Source organism: Mus pahari, chromosome 7 (assembly GCF_900095145.1).
Source record: "Mus pahari chromosome 7, PAHARI_EIJ_v1.1, whole genome shotgun sequence".
Lineage (NCBI taxonomy): Eukaryota > Metazoa > Chordata > Mammalia > Rodentia > Muridae > Mus > Mus pahari.
The window spans coordinates 76054909-76079000 of record NC_034596.1 but is presented as its reverse complement, the minus strand read 5'-3'; the positions used below and the strand labels follow the sequence as shown (position 1 = coordinate 76079000).

General features: G+C 42.0%; 1 protein-coding gene across 2 annotated transcripts in view; it reads right to left on the bottom strand.

Moving 5' to 3' along the window:
• Positions 1-24092, bottom strand: part of Susd6 (sushi domain containing 6) — a 97327-nt gene that overhangs the window by 5855 nt on the left and 67380 nt on the right. For both annotated transcript variants that reach the window (XM_021202057.1, XM_021202058.1), the window contains 3 exons: positions 7017-7214; positions 5171-5306; positions 310-737 (listed from right to left, as the gene is read on the bottom strand). In XM_021202057.1, the coding sequence (XP_021057716.1) occupies positions 310-737; positions 5171-5306; positions 7017-7214 (762 nt within the window). The remainder of the gene's footprint in view (positions 1-309; positions 738-5170; positions 5307-7016; positions 7215-24092) is intronic.

Genomic DNA, 24092 nt, shown 5'->3' with positions numbered 1-24092 from the left:
TTTCCTTATTTTCTGACTTCCATGAACATAAAACTTTTTAACAGTCCTATACCCTGAACCCCATCCAGTTGGTTTAGCAGAGCCTATAGCTGTGAATAGTCTGACAGCCATCAGAATTCACAGATAACAATGAAGAGAGCCCAAAGCTCTACCTGGCATTCCGAGGACCAAGTTCTACTTTGTAGGCTAACATCCTATTAGCTCTCACCTCCTGAAAATACACCAATTGTTACAGTGGCCCACAGAGCTTCCTCACTCCCAGTAAGGATTCTAACAGCTAGTAATTCGTTTTTAGCAAAGACCACTTACCATCTGTGTACTCCTCTGATGTGAGGGATAAAAGGCTTTGTATGTCACTGTTCTCTGAATCTGCAGTGTCTTTGTGTGTCAGCTGGCTGCTCCCTGAGCCGGCCACCCAGGAAGATGTGGTTGCCTGGTGCACCATCACAGTCTCTGAGCCCTGGGAACCCCAGGCTTCACACAGCCCAGAATGGCCTGGGGCCTCATCCTCTCCACTTGCAGAAGAGCAGGCTGCCTGGCCTTGCAGCTGCTGCTCCCTTGGCATGTTCCTCCCACTAGATGCAGACCCTTCCGACAGAACAATCTGTACTCTGGGATCAGCCGGTGGCATGCAGTGACCAGAACTTCCATACACAGCTTCCTCATATGAAGGTAGTGCAACCTGGACACCATCCACCATGATGGAGACTTGATCCCCAGAAACCCCCTGTTCACGCCTGGATCAGAAAAGAAAAAAACAAAAGAAGAACCTGAGTAACACAGAGTTGAATAAAATGATGTTGTATCAACAAAACTCATTATTTCCCAGCACTTATTATATGCCAGTAAGTACAGGGTACTTGAAACACTTAAGTACACTGGATCCTCACCTGAACCCTTCCACCTAGGGATTCACCAAAAACGCAGGCTTGGCTAAGAGGAGTTAAGGAACTGCTCAGCGATCAAAAAGCTGGGTGGACTTGGGATTGATTCCAGTTTTACATGCTTTTAAAGACTGTGTTCTTGGGGTTGGAAAGGATGGAGCAGTGGTTGAGAATGCTGGCTGCTCTTCTAAAGGACTCGGGGTTTGATTCCCAGTACCCACACAGCAGTGCTCAACAACCTGTAACTCCAATTCTAAGGAATCCCATATGCTCTTCCAGCCTCAGTACATACAGGCACATATATCATGCACAGACATACATGCAGGCAAAACACCCATATCTATAAGTAAAACAGAAATACATGCTGCTGGGCCTTGTGACACATGCTTTTAATCCCAGCACTTGGAAAGCAGATATAGGAGTTTTGGGACAATCTGGTCTACATAAGAAGAATCTGTCCTTAAAAAAAAAAAAAAAAACAAAAACGAATTTTTAACACAAATGCAGGAAAGAACATGTGGCTAAGTCTACATAAAGCCTCCTGCATAGTCTAGCGGTGATGCTGGTGTATACTCCTGTTGAGGTCAGAACTGTTGCCTAGATACTGCACATCCATCCCATAATTTGTTTTAGACTCAGGACTTCTTTTCCCATACAGCTATAACACTGTATTCCAGAAACTTAACAATGGTGTGTTATAATACAAGCTTCTCAAACTGTCTGCAAATTTATCCACTGTGGCTCTGTTGTTTTTATCCAGAATCAAACATACAATGCTGACTAATTTTATGTCAACTTAACACAGGCTAGAGGCATAGGAGAAAAGGGATTTCCACTTGAAAAAAATGCCTCCATAGACTGGGTTGTTAGGAAGCTAGTAATTAGTGACTGGTGAGGGAAGGTCTAGCCCGTTGTGTGTGGGGTCATCCCTAGGCTGATGGTCCTAGGCTTTACTTATAAGAAAGTAGGTTAAGCTGGGCATGGTGGCGCACGCCTTTAATCCCAGCACTTGCAGAGGCAGGCGGATTTCCGAGTTCGAGGCCAGCCTGATCTATAAAGTGAATTCTAGGACTGCCAGGGCTATACAGAGAAACCCTGTCTCAAAAAAAAAAAAAAAAAAGAAAAAGTAGGTTAAGCTAGCCATTAAGCAGCAATCTTCCACCTGCATCAGCTCCTGTCTCCAGGTTCCTTCCCTGTTTGAAATTCTGTCCGGATTGTCCGGACTCCTTCAGTGATGAACTATGGATGTTACGGTGGTTTGAATATGTTAGACTCAGAGAGTGGCACATTAGGAGGTATGGCCTTATTGGAGTAAGTATGGCCTTGTTGAAGGAAGTGTGTCACTGTGAGGGTGTGCTTTGAGACCCTCCTCCTACCGGCTTAGAAGCCAGTCTCTCCTGGGTGCCTATGAATCAAGACAGCTCTCAGCTCCTTCTCCAGCACCATGTTTGCCTGCATGCATGGATGGTATGCTTCCTGCCTTGATGAAAATGGACTAAACCTCTGAAACTGTAAATTATCCCCAATTAAATGCTGTCCTTTATAAGAGTTGCCTTGGTCATGGTGTCTCTTCATAGCAATGGAACCCTAAGACAGTTGGGGACGTGAAAACCCCTCTCCAACTTGCTTTTAGTCATGGTGTTTCATCAGAGCAAGTAACCCAAACTATGACACATACACTCTATACCTAGTTTTCCTGTCCCTTTCATTTCCATTAATCTAGAATATTCACTACAGTTTTATTTTATACACTGACATTTAAAAAAATTAAAAATATCTTGTGCATGGCTGTTTTGTATGCCACATGGGTGCAATAACCCCAGGGGCCAGAATAAGGTGTCAGGTATCTTGGAACTGGAGTTAGAGATGGCTGTAAGCCATCATGTGGATGCTAGGAATTGAACCCAGCACTGGAAGAGTAGTCAGTGCTCTCAACTGCTGAGTCATCTCTCCAGCCTTGACCTTGACAGTTTTGAAGTATCTATGCCAGTTTTCTAATAGGATGTCCCACAAACTTAGATATGTATAATTATATTTTTTTATATATAACTAAATTTAGGTTAAATTTAATAAAGAACTCTACATAGATGAGGATGTGTTCTTTCATCTCTCTTCCACACTGAGAGGCACAGTAGTCAGATGTCAGCCTATACTACCATTGCTCAGTGGTTAACTTTATTTCTTTACCTGTCTACATATTCTCCTTTTTCTCTCATAGTATATCATCCTTGACTTGGGAGATGGGGGTGGCAGATGGTGGGGCCCTGGTGGGAGTGACCCTGAGTATATATCTGATAAGAGACTTTTTTCCAATCTATATTGGAAAATATAGACATAATCTATATTGCCCTACTCAAGTAATATATGCAATCAAGAAAATTAGCATCCCTAAAATAACCAGAGATTTTTGGATGGGAGGGAAACTTAAAAAAATTACTACATCCATCCATCTATCCACCCATCCATCCTATGTTGTCCTCTGATGCTGACATGTTTATCATGGTATAACATATGCCCACAAAAATAGTAAATATGCGGGTGTGGTGGTGCACGCCTTTAATCCCAGAACTCAGGAGGCAGAGGCAGGCGGATTTCTGAGTTCGAGGCCAGCCTGGTCTACAGAGTGAGTTCCAGGACAGCCAGGGCTACACAGAGAAACCCTGTCTTGAACCCCTCCCCCCAAAATAGTAAATATAATTTAAAATGCATATTTTATTTATTTGTTTTTTTAAGATAGGGGTTCTCTATGTTCTGGAACTCATTCTGTAGACCAGGCTGGCCTTGAACTCAGAGATTTACCTGCTTCTGCCTCCTGAGTGCTGGGATTAAAAATGTGTGCCACCATCAGCCGACTGGTATATTTTTTTTACAGTAGTGCTTGTAACATGCATTTGGTACTCAGACAAACCCAATCAGTTTTATATTTAAGCAAAAAAGAATCAACTGGTTACTTTCAACATATTCACTGGTTACAGAGAAAATTAAACTGCCTAGCCTAGATGGAAAACAGATTAGAACAGTGTGACTTGACATGGAAATAGCTCATTATTTTCAAATAAATAGTTCCCTTCAAAATACCACTTTAAAAATAATTGTTACTGGGCTGGAGAGATGGCTCAGTAGTTAAGAACATCGTATTTTCTTACAGAGGTCCTTAGTTCAATTCCCAGCAACCACATGGTGGCTCACAACCATCTATACTGGGATCTGATGCCCTCTTCTGGTGTGTAGGTGTATATGAAGATAGAGCACTCACAAAATTAACAAATATATCTTTAAAAAAATAATTGCCACTCCCCCTTCCTTCCAAACAAAAAAGGAGGAAGGAAAAAAAGAATCTGATTCCTGTATAGAAATTCACTCCAAGGTAGTCCACGTCTGTAAGTTTCACATCTGGAGCATTTTACAGAATGTGGTTTAGTCTGGAAAGCTGTTCCTGAGAGCTAAGACAATGACTGATATAGGGCTATGAATGAATATAAAAGATCTATATTCTTCAAAGGCATGAAGTACCCATAATGGTTAAGCAATTATAGAAGCCAAGGCAGGTCAGGAAAAAAAGTCTCTTAGAGATATACTCAGGGTCACTCCCACCAGGGCCCCACCATCTGCCACCCCCATCTCTCAAGTCTAGGATGATGAACAACAGACAATGTACTATGAGAGAAAAAGGAGAATATGTAGACAAGAAAACCCACTTCTTCTAATTTCACAATGGTATCATGTCCTGGATTCTCTCTACATATCATAACTATCTGAGAAACTTTCTAGAAAATGATAAGACCAGGATCCCACTCCAAACCAAATACATGAGAATAGGAGCGAAGCTGAGGTGTACTAAGAATTAGAAACCAGGAGCAAGAAGAGGTAGCTTACAAACATAAGCATGTATCAGCACCACACAGAGGGCTATACTTTCTAATACTGCATCTTAGCTCCAAAGCATCTCAAGAGTGATGCTGATGCTGCTGGAACCACAGCAGAGACAGTGATGAGACAGAAATGCCACGTCTTTGAGACTGAACAGACGTTGTAGGTTCAAATTTCAATTTTGCAATCATGCTGAGATATTTGAATGCCTCAGTTTCTTTGCCTATAATGTTCCCAAAAGAATCAAAGTAAAGAGTGTGCACCAAAAAGGACAGTGCCAGGCACATCAATGAGTTTAACACACAGCTGGACCCTCCTCTCTACTTCCCAAAGATACAGACTAGCAGAAGCTATAAACTAGTAGCTTCTTATAACTGGTCCCAGGTTGACATCATGGGGATGCTTGACTAACTCACCTGCTATGATGGAAAGACTTCAGCTTTGGCTGCAGCAGTACAAACAGCACCACGAGGAGGAGAATGAGTGCCACAGAGCTGGCAGTGGAAGCCACTATGGACAGCGCAGGAACCCCAAGTGCATGGGTTTCTTTGTCTAAGAAAACAAACCATCATAAACACATCATAAACACAAAACATGAACTCTACAAATGAAATAGTTAAATATCCCCTGCATGGTACAATAAAGAAGCATTTATTTGACAGCTGGGCCTTTTTAGGGAAATCTTATAAAGTGGCTTTATGCATGTATGGTGTTTTCGGAAACATTTCCTTTTCCTGGATAAAAGATCCCTCCTCATTGTAGCCTTTGAAGTCCATCTGGTATCTAAACTCACTAGCTAGCTGGTGAATTTCAACCATCAAAAGGGCCACATTTTTCTACCACCTTGAGTCCCACCACATTCCGCATCCCCCCAGTAGCAGGATAATTAAATGGCAATAATAAGCCATCACTGTAAACCCTATATTGGTTCCCTGAAGTGAACATTTCTGGTTTCTTTAGAGACTCGAATGTATCATGTGATATTTTCCTGGAAACTATCTTACAAAAGAATGTTTTTGCTGAAGCAGACACATGGTGTTTTTCTGTAGGCAGCCCAGAAAAAGGGCATTATGGTATTTTGCTAGAGTAGATGCTTGAAAGAACACATGATGTTTGGAAAGAATATAAAGAATATCCAACTGACAGTGGATGATGCTGTATGGTACTGGTACGCCTTGCCATTCTTTGCTGGTCGTGGTTGGGCTTTGCTGACACTGGTTTTCACTGACAACTCTGGGTGGTATTGGTACACCCTATCATTCTTTATTGGTCATCATTTGTCATGACTTCATAGAGAGAAACACACCAAAAAACTTCTGGTGGTATTCCAGTGGCTTCTTCCCATTTCAGCGGACTTGGGCCAACTGATAGAGACTTGTGCTTTCTTCTAGATTGACACGTTGTGGCTAGTTCATAAATGATGTTTATGAGTCCTGCTGTTGCTGATTTGTAAATGGTGTTTGCAAATGGATTGAGTTGCTACTAATTTGTGTGAACTGAACTGTTGATCTCCTGACAACGCAGATTAGATTTCCTCCAAAGAATTATTTCTAAAAAGGTCCACATCTTCCTTTGCTCTATTCACCTTTCCTTTCCTCTACCTCAGGTGGGTGATGGGCTAGAAGGGACATTAAAACATTTAAAAAACCTTTATTAAAAATAGACTTTAAAAAATCTAAGCCTACAATTCCCACCACCCTCTGAGGTGTTACTGGCTAAGCATGTTCTGGTCTTGAAGCCCAGCTGTGAATGAAGCACAGAGACGGCTATATGACACACATTTCCCTTTAGAAACCTGCATTTTCCTGTCATGCAAGACAAGAGGAGGCAGGAAGGAAAAAGGATTCTCTACAGCAGGGCTATAGCTTCATAACCAAACCATCACTTTCTATTCAAGGGAAAAAATGAAATGGAAGAGACACTGGAAAATGTGTTAGTGCTGTGCTCACTGCTAGCAGAACCCAGCCTAAAGGTGTCAGCACCTGACTAGACAAACAGAAATCCTGACATCAAAGGGGTTTTACACAGTCAAGCAGATGCCTCAATAAAGACACAGAGCCCCTCAATGGTTCAGAGGAATGCAACATGGCATGCGCCAGCAAACCCAAGGACTTCCACAAAGACATGGAATCACCACAGAGGCTGAGAGGCCAAATGGCTTTTAACACAGCCTAAGGGAGCTCTTGAGAAAGCATGTGCCACTCCCCAGGAGCTAGGAAAAAGCAGAACCCAGGCTGTACCCATTTTGACTTGCAGACTGACCTTCAATGAGATGACAGCTGACCTCCATGGCTGGCGTCCACTCGCCATTTTTACAGGTCAGGTATTTGTAGTCACCCTTCAACATGTAGCCTTCTGCACACAGGTACTCGATGACACTGCCTGCTGTCAAGGGGTCTTTGCAAGGCCTGGGGTGGCAAATGTAACCACCATTCTCTGGCTCTGGGGGCAAAGGACACACTGCAAAGACAGAGAGAGATGGTACTACAATGAGGCTTTCAAATGGGCATCTTCTCTTAGTAGCATGGCCCCAAATCACGAGGGGACATAGACCCGTCCTTGGGAAAGCCTACTGAACTAGTATGGAATTCAAGTTGTCACTGACAGTGAGGGAAATGCACCAGCAATTGGTCAGTCTGGCTGCCTACAGTATTTCTCTCTCCACCAATGGCCAGCAGACTCCAGAAAAGTTCTGTACCTGCTGTAATTTGCACTTGATTCTAACAGCATCCACTAACAGTGAGTCAGACTGTGGGGATAAAGTATGGGCAACTCACTAGGCTAAGTTTTAGGCTGTTTACAACATCAATTCCAGGAAAGACTCCCTGGATGAGTTTGGCTTCTGTGAAGATTTCAGAGAGCTTTCCTGGGAGGCTTCCAAAGTCCTGTGCATCTTCTTTTGTCTGCTAGGCTTCACTTGCCTTTATCCCACAGTAAATCCCACATTTTCCCTCTAGGTATGACAATCTAGTTTTAAAGTCATCATCATCTCTTAGGATTCTGTGAGATAGTTATCATCTCTTCCCTCTAATGATGAGGATACTAAGTCCTACCAAAGTGAAGCAACTTTTAGCTAAGATTAGGGCAGGGGGGCAGTCAACCTGGGATCAGAGTCAGGTCCTTTGGTTCTAACCCCAGCTCTTCTTCCCCTGAGTCCTAATCCCTACCCCACGAGCTGACTCGTTTATAAGTTCATGTATACCAAGGTCACTTCCTTTTACTGTCTCAAACTGGTTAACTAAAGAGCTGGCAAACAGAGCCCAGCGGAGGTGGCACATGCCTGTAATCCCAGCACTCGGGAGGCAGAGGCAGGTGGATTTCTGAGTTCGAGGCCAGTCTGGTCTACAGAGTGAGTTCCAGGACAGCCAAGGCTACACAGAGAAACCCTGTCTTGAAAAAACAAACAAAACAAAACAAAAACAAAAAAACAAAACAAAAACAAAACAAAACAACCAAAAAAAAACTCAAAAAAAAAAAACTCAAAAAAAAAAAAAAAAACCCAAGAGATGGCAAACAGGTGTGGTAGGTAGGATGGTGGTTTAGAAAGGGTGTCACAGGAGCTGGAAGGACCAAGCAGCTCTTAGGAGATGGAAAACTATTTCTACTCAGACAGATTATAGCACTGAATCCCAAGTCAGGCAATACAAGGTGGTGTGTCTAGCTACCCTTGCCTAGTCAATGGGGGCGCTAAGGGGTCACTGAAGTGTAGCCTGGGGAAGGCAACATATCAGGCACTCATTACCTCCAACTTTCCAAATCTTTTATAATCACAAGATACAACAAAGATTTTTCCAAAGGAAATTCATTTCGCTGACTCCTTGCCAGCCTATCCCTAGTATCACAGAGACATCTGTGTGGGAATCAGAATGGTCATTTCCTCTTCTCACTTCCTCTAACAGGCTCAAAGTGACTGGGAATTACACAGGCGTGTCTGACTCTCAGGAAAAGGCCCTGGCTCCTTCCCATGTGAACATCCCATGGATCACATTCTGTAGCTGTGCCCTTGAAGCCTCCCACCTCAACCCAGATGCTATTATGCAGGTTGATATCAAGTCTGGCTGTGGGAAAGTATTAGATGTAAAAAAAATCCTGCCCTCAGGTTGCACATCCTTAGAGGTAGATAGAAAATATGCCATTTTCTTTTGTTTTATCATTTAAGTGCGGTTATAATTGTTCTTGGGCAGGTGCTTGGGACTGAATCAGGGACTTGTCCATGTTGGCTAGACAAGCACCCCATCACTGAGACAATTTCATTCACTTTCCCTTTATTTGATCCTTTGGCAGTACCGCAGATCGATCCCAGGACCTCACACATAGTAGTATACATTCTACCACTGAGCTACTGTTCCAGCTCAACAATTTTTAAAAAGTTGCCAAAGGATCTAAAAGTCTAGCAGAAACTATGAAACCAGACGATGAATCCAAATAGGAGTCCCTATCCTTTTAAAGGATACACCTCTGATATCCCTACCACCCACCTGGCTCAAAGTCCTAAACAGGAGAGAAGTGAGTGAAAATATTGCTGTAGTTCCCTAAGTGGTAGCCAAACCATTCAGACAGCTGGCAAACAAACAGTTGCTTTACTATTTCATTTTCCATCTTCCATCCATCAGAGTAGTAAGCCCCTCAGACCTTCTGAATGACTCTTGGCTCTCTATAAACTGTGTCTAACTGGTTCATTTCCTTGGCATAATTAATACCGAACATTCTGGCCAGCTCCTGAGAACAGGCAGGACTCACATAGAAGCAGGCCAGTACACATGGAAGAGGCTCTCAGAGAAAGTGTGAGGATTCTAGAGCCAAGCCTACTCTGCTACACATTTTCTTCCCTTGTAAACCCCATAAATATATAGGATATCAGTATATATGTGGTATAGAGCTATAAAATAACATGTACAATGAAAAGACAGATGTCTTATTCTGCTCTGGCCACTCAGCTCCCTCCAAAGATACTCAACCCTTTCAAAACAAGTATAAGTTATAGAAAATAGGGGTGTGCAGGCTCCAGTCTCTAAGGGATTGGAGGTTTGTAGGCAGGCATATATTTAAATATCTAGTATTCTTTCAAAAGATTCAACAAAAGAGGTTTCTGGCTAACAGCTACAAAGAAAAGACCATACTGTCAAAGACAGGAGCTGCAGGGTTAACAAACACATATACAGATGCAAAACACTCATATAAATAATATAAATGTGTAAGTAAATATCAATCTTTAAAAAAAATGTGTTTACAGCCAGCTGTTGGATGGAACACAGGGTCCCCAATGGAGGAGCTAGAGAAAGTACCCAAGGAGCTGAAGGGGGCTGCAACCCTGTAGGTGGAACAACAATATGAACTAACCAGTACCCCCTGAGCTTGTGTCTCTAGCTGCATATATAGCAGAAGATGGCCTAATCGGCCATCACTGGGAAGAGAGGCCCCTTGGTCTTACAAACTTTATATGACCCAGCACAAGGGAACGCCTGGGCCAAGTAGTGGGAGTGGGTGGGTAGGGGAGCAGGGGTGGGGGTGGAGTATACGGAACTTTCGGGATAGCATTTGAAATGTAAATAAAGAAAATAATAATAAAAAAATTTTAAAAAATGTGTTTAATGAAGGTGCTGACAAGATGGCCAGAGAGAAACTCTCCTGAGGACTGAGAGTAGGGGAGGGGAGAGAAAGAGGGTCCCAGGCCCAAGCATCAATTCTAGAGAGGTGGTCACTGGAGCAGAGCTGAAATAGTACTGTAAATGTCCTACCTGGCTATAATTTCGGCAAACAATTAGAGCGAGTCCTTTCTACATGTGTCTTTAAGGATGGCTATAAAGATCACACCAAGGCAGAGCATGACACTATGAATAGAGCCTACGATCTTAATTCTTTGGCCTGTTCGCAGTATGTCCTCTTCCCTCCCCTTCCCCCACTCTACTCCCATCTGTCCTTTACCTGGCTAACTCCAGGTAAAACCAGCTCTGTGTCATCATGTGCTCCACCATGATGTTCTGCCTTGCTACGGGCTCAAGTGACTGGACTGAAAAGGTAGCCAAAATAAACTCCTTTCCTCTTTTTGTTTTTTGTTTTTTTATTTTTGTTTGTTTTTTTCCGAGACAGGGTTTCTCTGTATAGCCCTGGGTGTCCTGGAACTCACTCTGTAGACCAGGCTGGCCTCGAACTCAGAAATCCTCCTGCCTCTGCCTCCTGAGTGCTGGGATTAAAGGCGTGCGCCACCATGCCCAGCTTCCTCTTTTTTTAAGTTGCTTTTCTTGGTTATTTTTTCTTTTTCACAATAACAGAAAGCTAAATAACATAGGGCTAGTAAACGCTACTGTTAATGGTCAGCAGTCTTAGTGAAGAGATCTTGGAAGTATTGGAAGATAGGCTTGTGGTTCCAAAAACAGAAAGCTCTACATCAGGAGGATTCTGGGTTCAAGGACTGTCTAGGCTGTTAAAAAAAAAAAAAAAAAAAAAAAAAAAAAGGGAAGGAAGGTTGTAAAAGACCAACATTTAGCAGAGGACCCTTTAAGGTTATTTAGAAGAGGGGCGTTTACTCACTTGTAAAACTCTTGATAAAAAGGTTCAATTTCTAGTTCCAGTTTGTTAACAGAGCCAGAGAAAAGACAAGGGAATTATAGAAAGTAAACTTGTTCACATGTGGTTTTTTTGTATGTAGGTAGTGTATACACTTTCCTGACTTCCTTCTACATGAACCATTTCACATGATGACAAGGAGGCTCATTTGAGTTGAGTGATTTTCCCCAAGGAGGACCTGTCCATACCTTGTTTAAAGAGAAGGTGAAAAGTATCCCAAACAAGTTGGAATTAGAACATTACAAATACGGAGGGAGGGAAGAGAGATGGGGGGGGGGAGGAACCATCTGGTGATGGTGGTGGTCAAAAGGCTTCTTTGAAGACTCTCCTTCAGAAGTCGAGTCTTAACAGTTCATGCTTACTGATATATGCCAGGTACTACTCTAAGCAGTTTACAGTTTACATGTGGAACTCCCTATGTTTTACAATATATACATTTCCCCCCTCCCCCCTCTCAATATACTCTCCGAACACAATACTGATACAGATGAGCAAATTAAGGAAGAGAGGTTAAGATACTTGTTCAATGCTACCCAGAAGGCAAGGGTGGTGCAACATATCAGAGGGTCTCAGAGCCTAGCTTCTCTTCCAAACTTCACAAGGTCATAGGTGTCTCAGTGGAGTCCAGCAACAAGGACAACCTGGATACTGTAAACAAACACTTATGTCATCACTAAACTAAAATACATCTGAGGTCACTCTGAAAATCTGTCTGAAGGCGAATATATATGTGGCTAGCCTCAACAGCTTTTTGAAAGGTTCACTTCTGAAAATCCTACAGCTATGTGGTTTTAAACTGATCTCAGAGTATGAAAGGCTGGCAGCAATCTTGTGTCCATGCAGGAAAGAGCTCCTTCAATGGAGCAGATTCTTGCCACAGGCTTGCCATGGGAGCCAGAAAACAGCAATCTTATTACTCAGGGCTGCTTCTGAGTGAGTCTTCTGAGCGAGTCTCCTGGCCTTTTGCATTACCAGTCACCACTTGAGTAGTCAAAAGTCTAAAACAGGCTGCATCAAGGGAATCAAGATGATGTCTCATGCCATTTACAACCTTCTCTTCATACTAAACAAACCTTCCCAGCAGCAGACAGGAAGGCCATTGTCCAGCCAGAATCTCTTTTCTTAGGAGAACTTCCCACGCGCTGGGGGTAGGGCCAGTCTGCCATAGCTCAAGTCTTTCTCAGGGTGTGGTACTGTGCTGGGATGGGAGAGCAGAGAGGAACCACACAGGCCTAGGCTGTTTCCCTGCAGCCCCCATCACCTTCCCCCAAAAGGCCTAACCCCAGCCCAGTTCTGGGACATCAGCAACTGGCAGATAGGTCTCTCTGGGAGACTGTCCTTGTTTTAGAACTGGACTCCTCTGCCTCCGTCCTCTCATAACCAGTAGCCTCTGATGGAGGAAGAAATGCATTTTCTTTTATTGCCCTGAACATGGCAACCCTTGTTACCTGGAGAGAATCACAAACTCCCTTAGTCATTAAGAATAAAGTGGTCTTATCCTTGGCCAAGGATCCTGACCTTCAAGCACACAAACCCAGCTGAAACGCCTACTTCTGCACTTCAGAATTGTACGGCTCTAGCCTCTGAACATCTTTCCAGCCACTGCCAGAGATCAGGAGTTTGCCAGTGTGGGCGCAGAATTAGATGCCTAGCTTGTTTGTTGCCTTTAAAAGTTACCTGTTACACAGTCTTATGAAGATTTATTCCTCAGTTTCCTAAAACAAGGGGACACAAAGGTATCTACCTGGAAAAGTTACTGTGAAGATTAATACCAATATATAGGACAAGTACCCAGTACAGTGTCTGTTATATACTGTTTAGTAAGTAGTAGCTTTATTATTTTTCTTCTGTATTCCCATAACAACTTCAGCTCTCTTGAGAAACTACTACCACAGGGTCGCTCTTCCTCCATTTCCCCACTCGGTGTCCACACTATAGGACAGGGATTTGTTCTGCTCGTGTTTGTTCCCCAGTGCTTCATGAATGCGAAGTGATAGTAAATACTTAGTAGAAAATCTCTAATTCTCCAAACCAGCATCCAGCTAATCATGAAAAGACAATGCTTGCCTAACAGGATCAGGCCAGAAGGGAATCAGAGCATGGTCTTAAGTGTGGAACAAATGAATCTGAGTTTGATGACCTAAGGGTTCACTCTGTGTCCTGTCAACTGCCCTGACTCCTCTGAGCCTTACTCAACAGCCGGATCTAGTTCTATGAGTGTGACGAGTCAACTGGTAAAAACATTCATGAAAGCACCTGTACCATGCTGCACATATAATAGGCATGAAGACATTTTCCCACTTACCTTCACAGAGCAAACTAAACCCCTTTATTTTTGACTTTTGAATAGGGAAGGAAGGGCAAAGACTTTACAAAAAGAAAGGGCTGTTTCAGAGCTTTGCTGATGTTTAGAGGGGATGGGCAGAAATGAAGCACTACGGGAGCTCCTTCTTTGCTTGCTCTTTGCACCCTTTTCCATTTCCTTTTTTAGCTGTAGAGCTCTGGCTACACTTGGCTGACAAATGGCCTCCATATGGTCTGCTAGCTACCCCTTTACCTCTCCTTGTTTTCACAGCTAAGGAGGGGAGAACAGGCTGGCAGCTGGACTCTGTCCTTCCCCCCTCCTACTGTTATGACTGCTAAAAGAAGGGGCAGGCAGGAGGGCATTCTCCTTCATCCTGCTACTCCAGGTTCAGGCCTGGCTCATTCAGTGCTGGCAACCAGTCTCCCAGTTCAGGGAGCTACAGAGCACAGCTCATAGCTCTCCTCTATGCCCAGGATGGAAGGGTATCCACAAATCTTAAGAATCAGGATATTCTGGGGTGCTAATATATAACTGTGCCACTTTGGGGTGGTAGAGAAAGGTGAAGAGAAAGAAGCCCAAGGCATTAACTTTTTCCTCATTAGCAACGGCTACTCAATCCTATCTCTTAGACCCTAACTTCTTAAGTAAGCTGTCTGATGGTATGCTGTAGCCTTCAGAATTTCACCCGCAGGAGGAAGCCCTAGAAAACTGCTCAGACACTGTCCATCCTACCTCAGAGGATAACTATGATAACAAACTGAGGGCTTCCAGAGTTTAAAATAGAGTTAGAGGCCTGGGTATAAAGGTCAAAGTTGTAGATTCATTTTCTTTAGCATCTAAATGTAAAGTCTAGACATATCCATTTAGGAAGCACACATTGAAATGTAAAACAAACTTAATCTCTGTTGTTCAACAGTGTAAAAATGAGAAAAAGAATTAACATTTATCAACAGGCACTACACTGAACTTATTCAATTCTCCCACATTACAAGGAAGGCATAATGATAATTTAGTCAGACTAAGAAACTAAAGCTCTGATATTCAGTAATGGCTTGATATCCTGTGGCTACTAAACTGTGGAATCTGGATTCAAACTCTGATTTGCCCTTAAGTGCTACATGGAACCTCCCTGATTACAAATAGCATAAGAAAGATTCCTCCCAACTGCAATGTATTACATGGGGATAAGAGACACAGATACAAGCTGCTGTCTGGAAGAATAAAGGTTTGGGTATTTGCTTGTACATAGAAGCCTCCTACGTTCATACATCAGGCAGGCAACATTTCCCCATCAAAGTGGAATGCTCAGAACCAAACTTGGGTCATCTGCAAGAACAGTAGGTGCTCTTAACTACTGACCCATGTCTTCAACCCACTTAAGTTTCTTTCTTTTCTTTTTTTAAAAACATCTCTTGGGCTGGAAAGATGACTCAGCGGTTAAGAACACTGACTCTTTTTCAGAGGTCCTGAGTTTAATTCCCAGCAACCACATGGTGGTTCACACTATCTGTAGTAGGATCCGATGTCCTCTTCTGGTGTGTCTGAAGACAGCTACAGCATATTCATATTATCTATAAAATAAATAAATAATTCTAAAAAAAAAAAAAAAAAAGGACAGGGTCTCATCATGTAGCCTTGGCTGCCTGAAACTCACTGTGAAGACTAGGCTAGCTGTGAACTATAGCCATTCAAGTTCATACAAAGTCCAAAGCAAGTGCCTGATCTTTACTGAAAGGCCTAGGATTTGCCTATACTTAATCAGTCTAGCTCTGGTATGTCTCAGTTCCTTGACCATCACATACAGCAATCTCACAACAACAATTTGCGAGCCCAGCCTCGTAGCATAGCTGTAATTTCAGTACTTGAGGAGGCTGATACAAATTTCAAAGGTGGCCTGAGCTACAGAGTAAGACCTTGTCTCGAAACAAAACATATATACATACACACATATACTTACATAGCACATCAAACAATCACCTATGCCTGTCTGCAACTGATCTATGAAACTCTGAACCTAGACAAATTATATATTCTCAATTCAGTGATTTATTTATTAATATGGTTTTGAGTCAGGGTCTTTCTATGTCTCCCTGGCTGTCCTAAAACACATTATGTACACAAGGCTGGCACTAAACTCAGAGAGGTCTGCCTGCCTCTGCCTCCTGAGAGCTGGAATTAAAGGTATGCACCATTATACCTGTCTTACTTAGTATTTTTGAGACAGGGTCTCACCATGTATCCCTGGCTGGCTCAGAGCTCTCTATGTAGATCAGGTTGGTTTCTGCCTCCTAAGTGCTGGGATTAAAGCCATTCATCATTATGCCCAGCTAGTTTTGTTTTGTTTTAAATCAGACTGAAGACCATGACTCTGTTCCCTTCTGTGGCAACTCTTAAGTCCTGGAAAGTTTTTGTTGTGGTTTTACGATGAGGTTTTGCTATATAGTCAAACTTGAGATTCCTCCTGCCTCAACCTGCCAAGTAGCTAGGATTATAGTGTGTGTGTGTGTGTGTATGTATGTATGTATGTATGTATGTATATTATGTTATTACATATATACACACACATACATAAAGTATGTGTGTACCCACGTACCCAGCTTCTAGAAAGACTTTTGGTTTTTTGTTTTTTTGTTTTTGGACTGGTCAGTTTAACAGTCTTGGTTTAGAAATATTATCTGATGGAGCCCCTACTCTGTGTGTGTACAAATAAACAAATGCAACATTTAATAGACAAAAATCCTTTAATCTAGATTTAATAACCTTTACCTAGAAAACAATGAAAAAAAATTAAGTCTTCATCTTATTGTTACTGGAAATTTTTTTTTTTTAAGATTTATTTATTTATTTATTTTTATGTATGTGGGTACACTAAGCTGTACAGATGGTTGTGAGCCTTCATGTGGTTGTTGGGAATTGAATTTTTAGGACCTCTGTTCACTCTGGTCAACCCCTCTGCTCTAGGCAACTCTGCTCACTCCAGCCCAAAGCCTTATTATTATTATAATCCTCAGACATACCAGAAGAGGGCATCAGATCTCATTACGGGTGGTTATGAGCCACCATGTGGTTGCTGGGATTTGAACTCAGGACCTTCGGAAGAGTAGTCAGTGCTCCTACCCACTGAGCCTTCTCGCCAGCCCCCTGGAAATTCTTTCATTGACTTAGAAATCATCTGTTGAGTACTATGCTCCAAGGTAGTCCTAGATTTTTAAGAGTAAATAAGACAGCATCTGCCCTTGAAGAGAATCCAGTCTCTCCAGGGTTACAAATAAAGAGTCTCAAGTTGGTTTAAGCTTCAGAGTTCATGTAAGGATTGCATTTATCTATCTACTCCCTTGAAAGGGTTTTACTAAGTACTAAGGCCTGTGCTAGGCAATGGAGGCAGGCAGGGAGAACGATGAAAACTACAGTGGCCTGACTCTCTTGGGGGCTTTTATCTAGTAAGTAACAACGGCAAAAATCAATATGGGATACAAGAGGTTTTGAATAAGGATTAATACAATGGAGAAGAGATGGAAGAAATTAGAATTCCAATTTGAGGGTTAGTAGAACCTGTGACCGTAGGAAAAAGGATTGTGACAAGAATAAGCAGAGTAGGAGGAACACACTGGATGGACATAAGGGCAAAGGCAGGAAGGAAAAAAGAGGTGGTTTGTGTATGGAAAGTAACAAATGTGTCCAGTACCAGCAAAAGATAAGAGATTTAGAAAATCAGACTGGTAAACTGGGTGCAGCAGCTTATATGCTAATCTCAGCACTTAGAAGCCTCAACCAGGCTACAAATTCAAACCAAGATAGGTCTACTTTGAGGGAAAACAGTAGGAGAAATGTCAGGCTGGTGTTTGATTCAGAAAATTAGGGCAGGCCCTAAATGCAAGACTAAGAATGTGAATTCCTAGGCTCTTCTACCAAGAAATGAGTGTTCTAAAAAATTCTTCCAGCCCTAAAATATAAGTGAAAAATGAAAGTCTGTTTTATGGTGCTAATTCTCCTGAAAAAGTCAGGCCTATATACCCTTGAAACAAGTGCTTCCCAATGGAATTGGATGTGCAGTGTGGTGGAATGAGGAAGAGGGAGAGAACAGGAAAATCATGCAAGTTTTCCAGTACAGCCATCTTGCTTCTCAGGTTTGCAGAGGAGCACAGAAACTGGAGGGTGGTAAGTAAAGGAATACAAAGATGAGTTGGGGTCCAGGTCTTTCCCAGGACATGTCCCATGGCAGCAGATGGAGGGCATCCCTAGAGGACTGGATCCCAGAAAGCAGCTGCTCCCAGGGCCCAGCTCTAACAGCTGGGTGACAGGCCCTTTTTGCATAAGCTCAATGCCAGAAATCAATGGCTCCTATTGTGCCTGCATGTCAAATTCTTCTATCCCAGGCTTATACCCTACATCTACTTGAAACAGAGGACTGGGGAAAAAAACAACTTATTTTTAAAAGACTGCATTTGTAAATTAATAGAAGATAAGAGTATTATAAAATCTAATTTTACATAAATTGCCTAGAATTTGCTAGGAAAATGAGATGTTAATCATTTCAGACATAAAAGGACAGGTCCATAAAGTAGGGAGACAAAAGGACAGAACATAACCAGAGGAAAATCACTAAATGGCCTGGTCCTCCTTTTCTTGCCCAATGTATGTTTGCCTCAACCAAAAAGCAGGCTAGACAGTTCAGTATTAGAAAAGGGATTAAAGAATCCACAAAAAAAGTGTATGTAAAGGAGTATAACTGTGTGATTACACAATTAGGCATATTAAAGTATTTTTCTGCTGAAACTAAAAGCCCCTTCTCAAAGACATTCTACCAGAGTTGAAAGGGCAAAAAGAAGATATAATCTACAGCATCTAATTACAATCTTCCACAATGCCAGACACACCCCCAGCTAGTGCCACAGCTGAATTCTCTTAATTAAAATGTTGTAACAGCAAGTATAAAAGACACTGCATGCTTATCAACTTACTCAGTGACCAGCCAGCCACTGAAGAGGCTGGAAATACTATTGTAATTAGAGAGATTGTTCTAAGACAATGGTAACCCAGTGTGGGATGTTAATTAGTTTTTCCTAAAAACCTTATTATTTAAAGTACATTCTTTTTTTTTTTAAAGATCGATTTATTTGATGTATATTGGCACACTGTAGCTGTACTGATGATTGTGAGCCACCATGTGGTTGCTGGGATCTGAACTCAGAGCCTTCGGAAGAGCAGTCAGTGCTCTTAACCACTGAGCCATCTCTCCAGCCCGAGTACATTCTTTCTCATTCTCTTTCTCTTTCTCTTCCTTTTGTTTCTTTCTTTCTTCTTTTGGTTTTTCGAGACAGGGTTTCTCTTTGTAGTCCTAGCTGTCCTGGAACTCACTCCGTAGATCAGGCTGGCCTCGAACTCAGAAATCCACCTGCCTCTGCCTCCCAAGTGCTGGGATTACAGGCATGTGCCACTACTGCCTGGCCCAAGTACATTCTTTTTGTTTTGTTTTGCTTTGTTTTGTTTTGTTTTGTTTTTCGATACAGGGTTTCTCTGTATAGCCTTGGCTGTCCTGGAACTCACTTTGTAGACCAGGCCTGCCTCTGCCTCCCAAGTGCTGGGATTAAAGGCCTGCGCCATGACACCCAGCTCCAAGTACATTCTTAACAACTCTATACTCACAAAGTTAGGGACAATGGCTAGGAAAAAAAGTTTACAGTTTAGAAGTTGGTTTCCAATTTGGTGGTTCTCTTCCAAACTTGAGACTTTGCAAGTTAGAGAAAGCTAACAACAATATTAGAACATGGCAGCTTTTATTTATTTATTTATTTATTTATTTATTTATTTATTTATTTTGGTTTGAGTTCCAGGGTAGCTTTTATTTAACAGACTTAAAGTAATATATTAAATATATATCTAAGTGGAATAAAGAATGATAGAAATGAACATATATGAATGAGTACAGTGTGCAGCCATTAATACATGAAGAGGCTAGGTACTCTCCCATTATATTTCAGAAAATACTCTCACAGTTCTGGAAGGGTCTTTTATATTTACAAAAAAAGTTTTATTTCTATATGACTCTTAAAGTTATAGTAGAACCTGCCCTCCTATTTCCTGAATGGTCCAACAAAGTAAAAAATGGGCTTATATATTATAAGGAAGTCATGTTCTTTGCCAGAAAAAAGACACTAAAATTCCTAATTATATTCTGCCTCTTGATTATAACCCTGGACAGTGCAATCTGGGTATTTCAAACAATAGTCTGTAGCTGTACATGTGTTTTCTTCATAGCTGAGCAGGACTGCTGACTTACACTCAAGTAAATAAACTGCACACACTGACACCTCCCCTACCCAACCGCTGGCACATTTACTGACTAAATTCCACATTTTTTTCAAGTATGTCAACTTTATAAGACCTACCCTTCTTATAACTATAAACCCAGCAATTTCATTTTCCATTTTCAAGTTTAATCTTACAAAATAAAGGTTCAATTCTAAAAGTTCCTGCTACAACACAGATGGCCACATAGCTTTCACAGTATGCTCAGCTGATGTACAACTGTCCAAATTTATTTATTACCCAGAAGCATTGGGTGTTGATTTACAACAGACCAAAAAGCAGATTGTTCCGAAATGTCCAGAAGTATACTGTTCAATTTTGCTCTGGAGGCCCTCACTCCCAAGGGCTCAGAGTTATTGTGATAAAACTACAGAAAACATATTCTTGAGTACCCTCACCTGTAAACAAGGAATGTGGTTATGACCAAGGACACAAGGAAAGTCAAATTCATCAGTAATTGCACAAGCCTATTACTCAAATGACAGCTCATCCTGCACTTCTCCAGTCCCTACACTTTGTTGAAAAAGACCTGTCAGCTGTGTAGATAGGGCCCTGAAGAGTTCACAGATGCTTCCAGCCAGGTCTCCCAATGGAATAATATTAGAGCACAATAGTTTCTTCTCCAGCTGAGAGCAGCTTAGCCTATGGTAAACAGAATCAATATGCTCACTTCTCCATACAAGTGGACAATGTCCTCTAAGGTCAGTCCTCTGCCTGCAAAACCAAACAAAACCATTCAGCTGTAGGACTGATTCTGAACTCTAGGTCTGATGCTTTCTCCTACAGCCCTTCCTGGGCTCCCCCAATCTTCTCATTGCTGAACAACAAAAAAAAAGGATAAACCACTCTACAGGAACTCTGGCAGACAATGGCTGTTTTAGGGGAACTGTTACTCAACTATGAGATACTTCACACCGCAACCCCAAAGAGTAGCTTTCAAGACAAGGGAAGATTTTAAGGGCAGTAAACAGGGTGCTTGTTCAAAACTCAGGGAAGGTTTTCCCAAACTCCTTGGTGGAGAACACCAAGGCTTCTAGTAGAGCCTCAGCCAGGTCTGGTAACAGATGGGCCTGATTCACTTTCCAGAGCTACAGGCCACGCCATGCTCTCTGCCAACACCTGAGCCAGGTCTATGGGGAGTGGCAGCTCCACCCCAGACCAGGAAATGCACTCACTTTCATTTTACCTTTGCCAAGTCTATGAGGAATTAACAGATTTTAAGATGAGTGTGTTTATGCTTGTTCATTCCCACAGAATCTCTCAGTAATTATTAATTATTTTTTTCTATTTCCATTTCTTACCAAGAGCAACAGCTAGATTCTCTATTTAAAACACCCTTTGACTTATCTCTTTTATTTTAGTGAAAACCCAAAGCTTCCCAAGTGTCTTATTGAAAATCTGTAAGGGGATAGATACAGAGGAAGGCTATTTCACTCAGCATTGACTAGGGTTTTCAGAAGCAACACTCTTTCACTGACAACTAAATACGGCCTGCGCAGCAATCCTTAGCCAGTCTTATCCTAAAATGATTATGTTATGCTGAACTCTACTGGGATCACTTAGGAACTTCACCTCCACCTGGTTAAAAGATTTACTCAGGTGGCACCCAACAACTGATCATTCTCAGCCATGACAACCTAGGCTTCAGCTGCTAGATCCCACTGGATAAGCTGCTACCACTACTACATGACCACCCAAGACAAGGTAAAAACATCAGCCTGTCTGCCACCCCTTTCTCAATGCCTACTTCATGATTTCCTTCTCAACTATGGGCAGTTGGGGTCTTTCTTGCTCCTACCTGGAGTCATACTCCACTTTCATAGACAACCCTTCTCTAAACACACGTTTCCTCATGATGTTTCCAGAATCTTCCAAATTCCACCAATTTCTTTCTACAAGTCTCAGGATTTCTGCCAAATATATGCCTCTCCACAGTTCAACTCAAACCCAAACCAAATACTAGCTGTGTGTTCAGAAATTTCCTTCTCTGAACTCGTCTCCAATACCAGCAATCAAACATAATCCTACAATATTATGCTCACTATTTTAAAATAGTCCAGCAGCCATGTGCTACTTATGACAGAAAACCTACATTCACCACATTTAAATCACTGGGCAACCACCAGATAGAACCTGTGTCCAGAGGCTGATACCTCTTCGCAGATAAGCCAAAGGTTCAAACCACCCAAGGTTCTTGCTTCCCAGGGAGTCTCTCCTTTCTATAGGCCATTCCTGACCCAGCCCTAGCCAACCGAGACTTCTACACTCAGTCCACATTCCAACTTGCATCAAGCACCAAACAAAAGATCTCACATCACCCACCCCTGCTGCAGGCTCTAAAGCTCTTGAAAGGCACCCTGTTTAAACAAGAGGTGCTGTACATTTTTGGGAAATGATGAAGCAACTTACCATAAGAGAAAGGAAAAAAAGTCCCCAATGCAAAAATGGCTTCTTGGAAACCACAACAGTTCCCCTGCCAAGGCAGAGGGAAAGGATTTGACATCCAGGCCCTTTATTCTTGGCAAAGCTGCTATACAGGAACAGAAGACATGGGGCATGTAGGGGGAAAACAGGAACTCAGTGTAATTTCCAAAACCCTAGCATTGCCGACGATTCATCTGATCCTGCAGGATCCCTGAAGTCCAGCCTCTTCTTTTCCTCCTCTTTACATATCTGAACAATGGACATGGTCCAAAAACTTGAATGCAAATGCAGTTATATGCTAGATATATCACAGGACTTATTACCTAAAAACAACTGTATAATGACTGTTTTGGAGGTGAAAAATACTTTTGTTATAGTCACACTTTTTTTTTAAGGCAGAAAAAAAAGACATGGTATATTTTGCATTTCACACACTTCGTTAGACTATAAAGTGAATTTTTCTTCTAAATTTCTTCTCTGTTTATTATATATGCATTGGTGTTTCGCCTGCATGTACTCTGTGTGAGCTGCCATGAGGGTGCTAGGAATTGAACCCAGATCTCTGAAAAGAACAGCCAGTGCTCTTAACTGCTTTAGCCCCAGTTTCTCACTTAGATCAGAGCAGCTGGTTTCAGGAGAGGGACATGTATGAACTAAGAAAGACAGAAAATTCCTGTCAAACTGCTTGGTAATCAAGGCTTATCAATTTCCCACATTTCACTTTTAAAATAACTACATTACTATACTTACTAATGGAAGTACTCTTCAAAGTAAGAAAGAAGAAAACCATCATCCACAAAGGAGACTTCCTCAGTTCCTCTCTGCAAACAAAACCTGATGTCTTGATAACATTTAGTACATTCATACAGCATTTGTGAGGGCTCCGACCCACTTCTTTGGCATAAATCTTAACCAAACCTGAGAATGCATCCCCATCTAGCCTGTTTGCCTGGGCTGAAAGGTAGCCTGCAATCCAACAACTCCAAGTGTCTTCCTGATGGCTGGAACATGTCACCCTCCCTCCCCTTCACTGTCCTACTCACCTTATCTTTACAGTAGCTACTCTCAACAATGATGAAAAGGCCATAAACAAGCTGCTTTAAAAAAACCCAACTCTACTGGACATTAAAAAAAAAAAAAAAAAAAATCCCGTAAGTATCCTCCCTGTAGGGACCTCCTCCTCTCCTTTCCTCTACTGCAGCCATTTGGGCCCTAGACAATAAAGCAGGACTTTCCTTTCTTGGTACTATATGGATTCCTGCTACAAAGCAATTTCAGAAAACAAAAGTTAATCTGCCTTAATTTTACTGCCTGCATTTATTAAATTTGACTTTGAACACTGCTATACCATCCAGAATCCTTTCTCTGATTTGAGCCTTCCTTCAGGCAGCCAGTAATTTAACAGACACAACTCATATATCACTTTTATACCAGATAGCTATTTATAACTTTTTAAAACAAGCTAGTGGGTAAAGGGCTTAGCTAGTGATAGTGGGGAAAGGGCTTAAGTATTTCTGAGTCTGTTCAATGCATCCCCTCCCTGAAGGCAAGTTTGTTGAAAGACAATTTATTAGGGTGCCCTCATCAGCTGCTTAAACCACAAGTTAAGAAATCCTCTTTTCAGCCGGGCGGTGGTGGCGCACGCCTTTAAGCCCAACACTTGGGAGGCAGAGGCAGGTGGATTTCTGGGTTCGAGGCCAGCCTGGTCTACAGAGTGAGTTCCAGGACAGCCA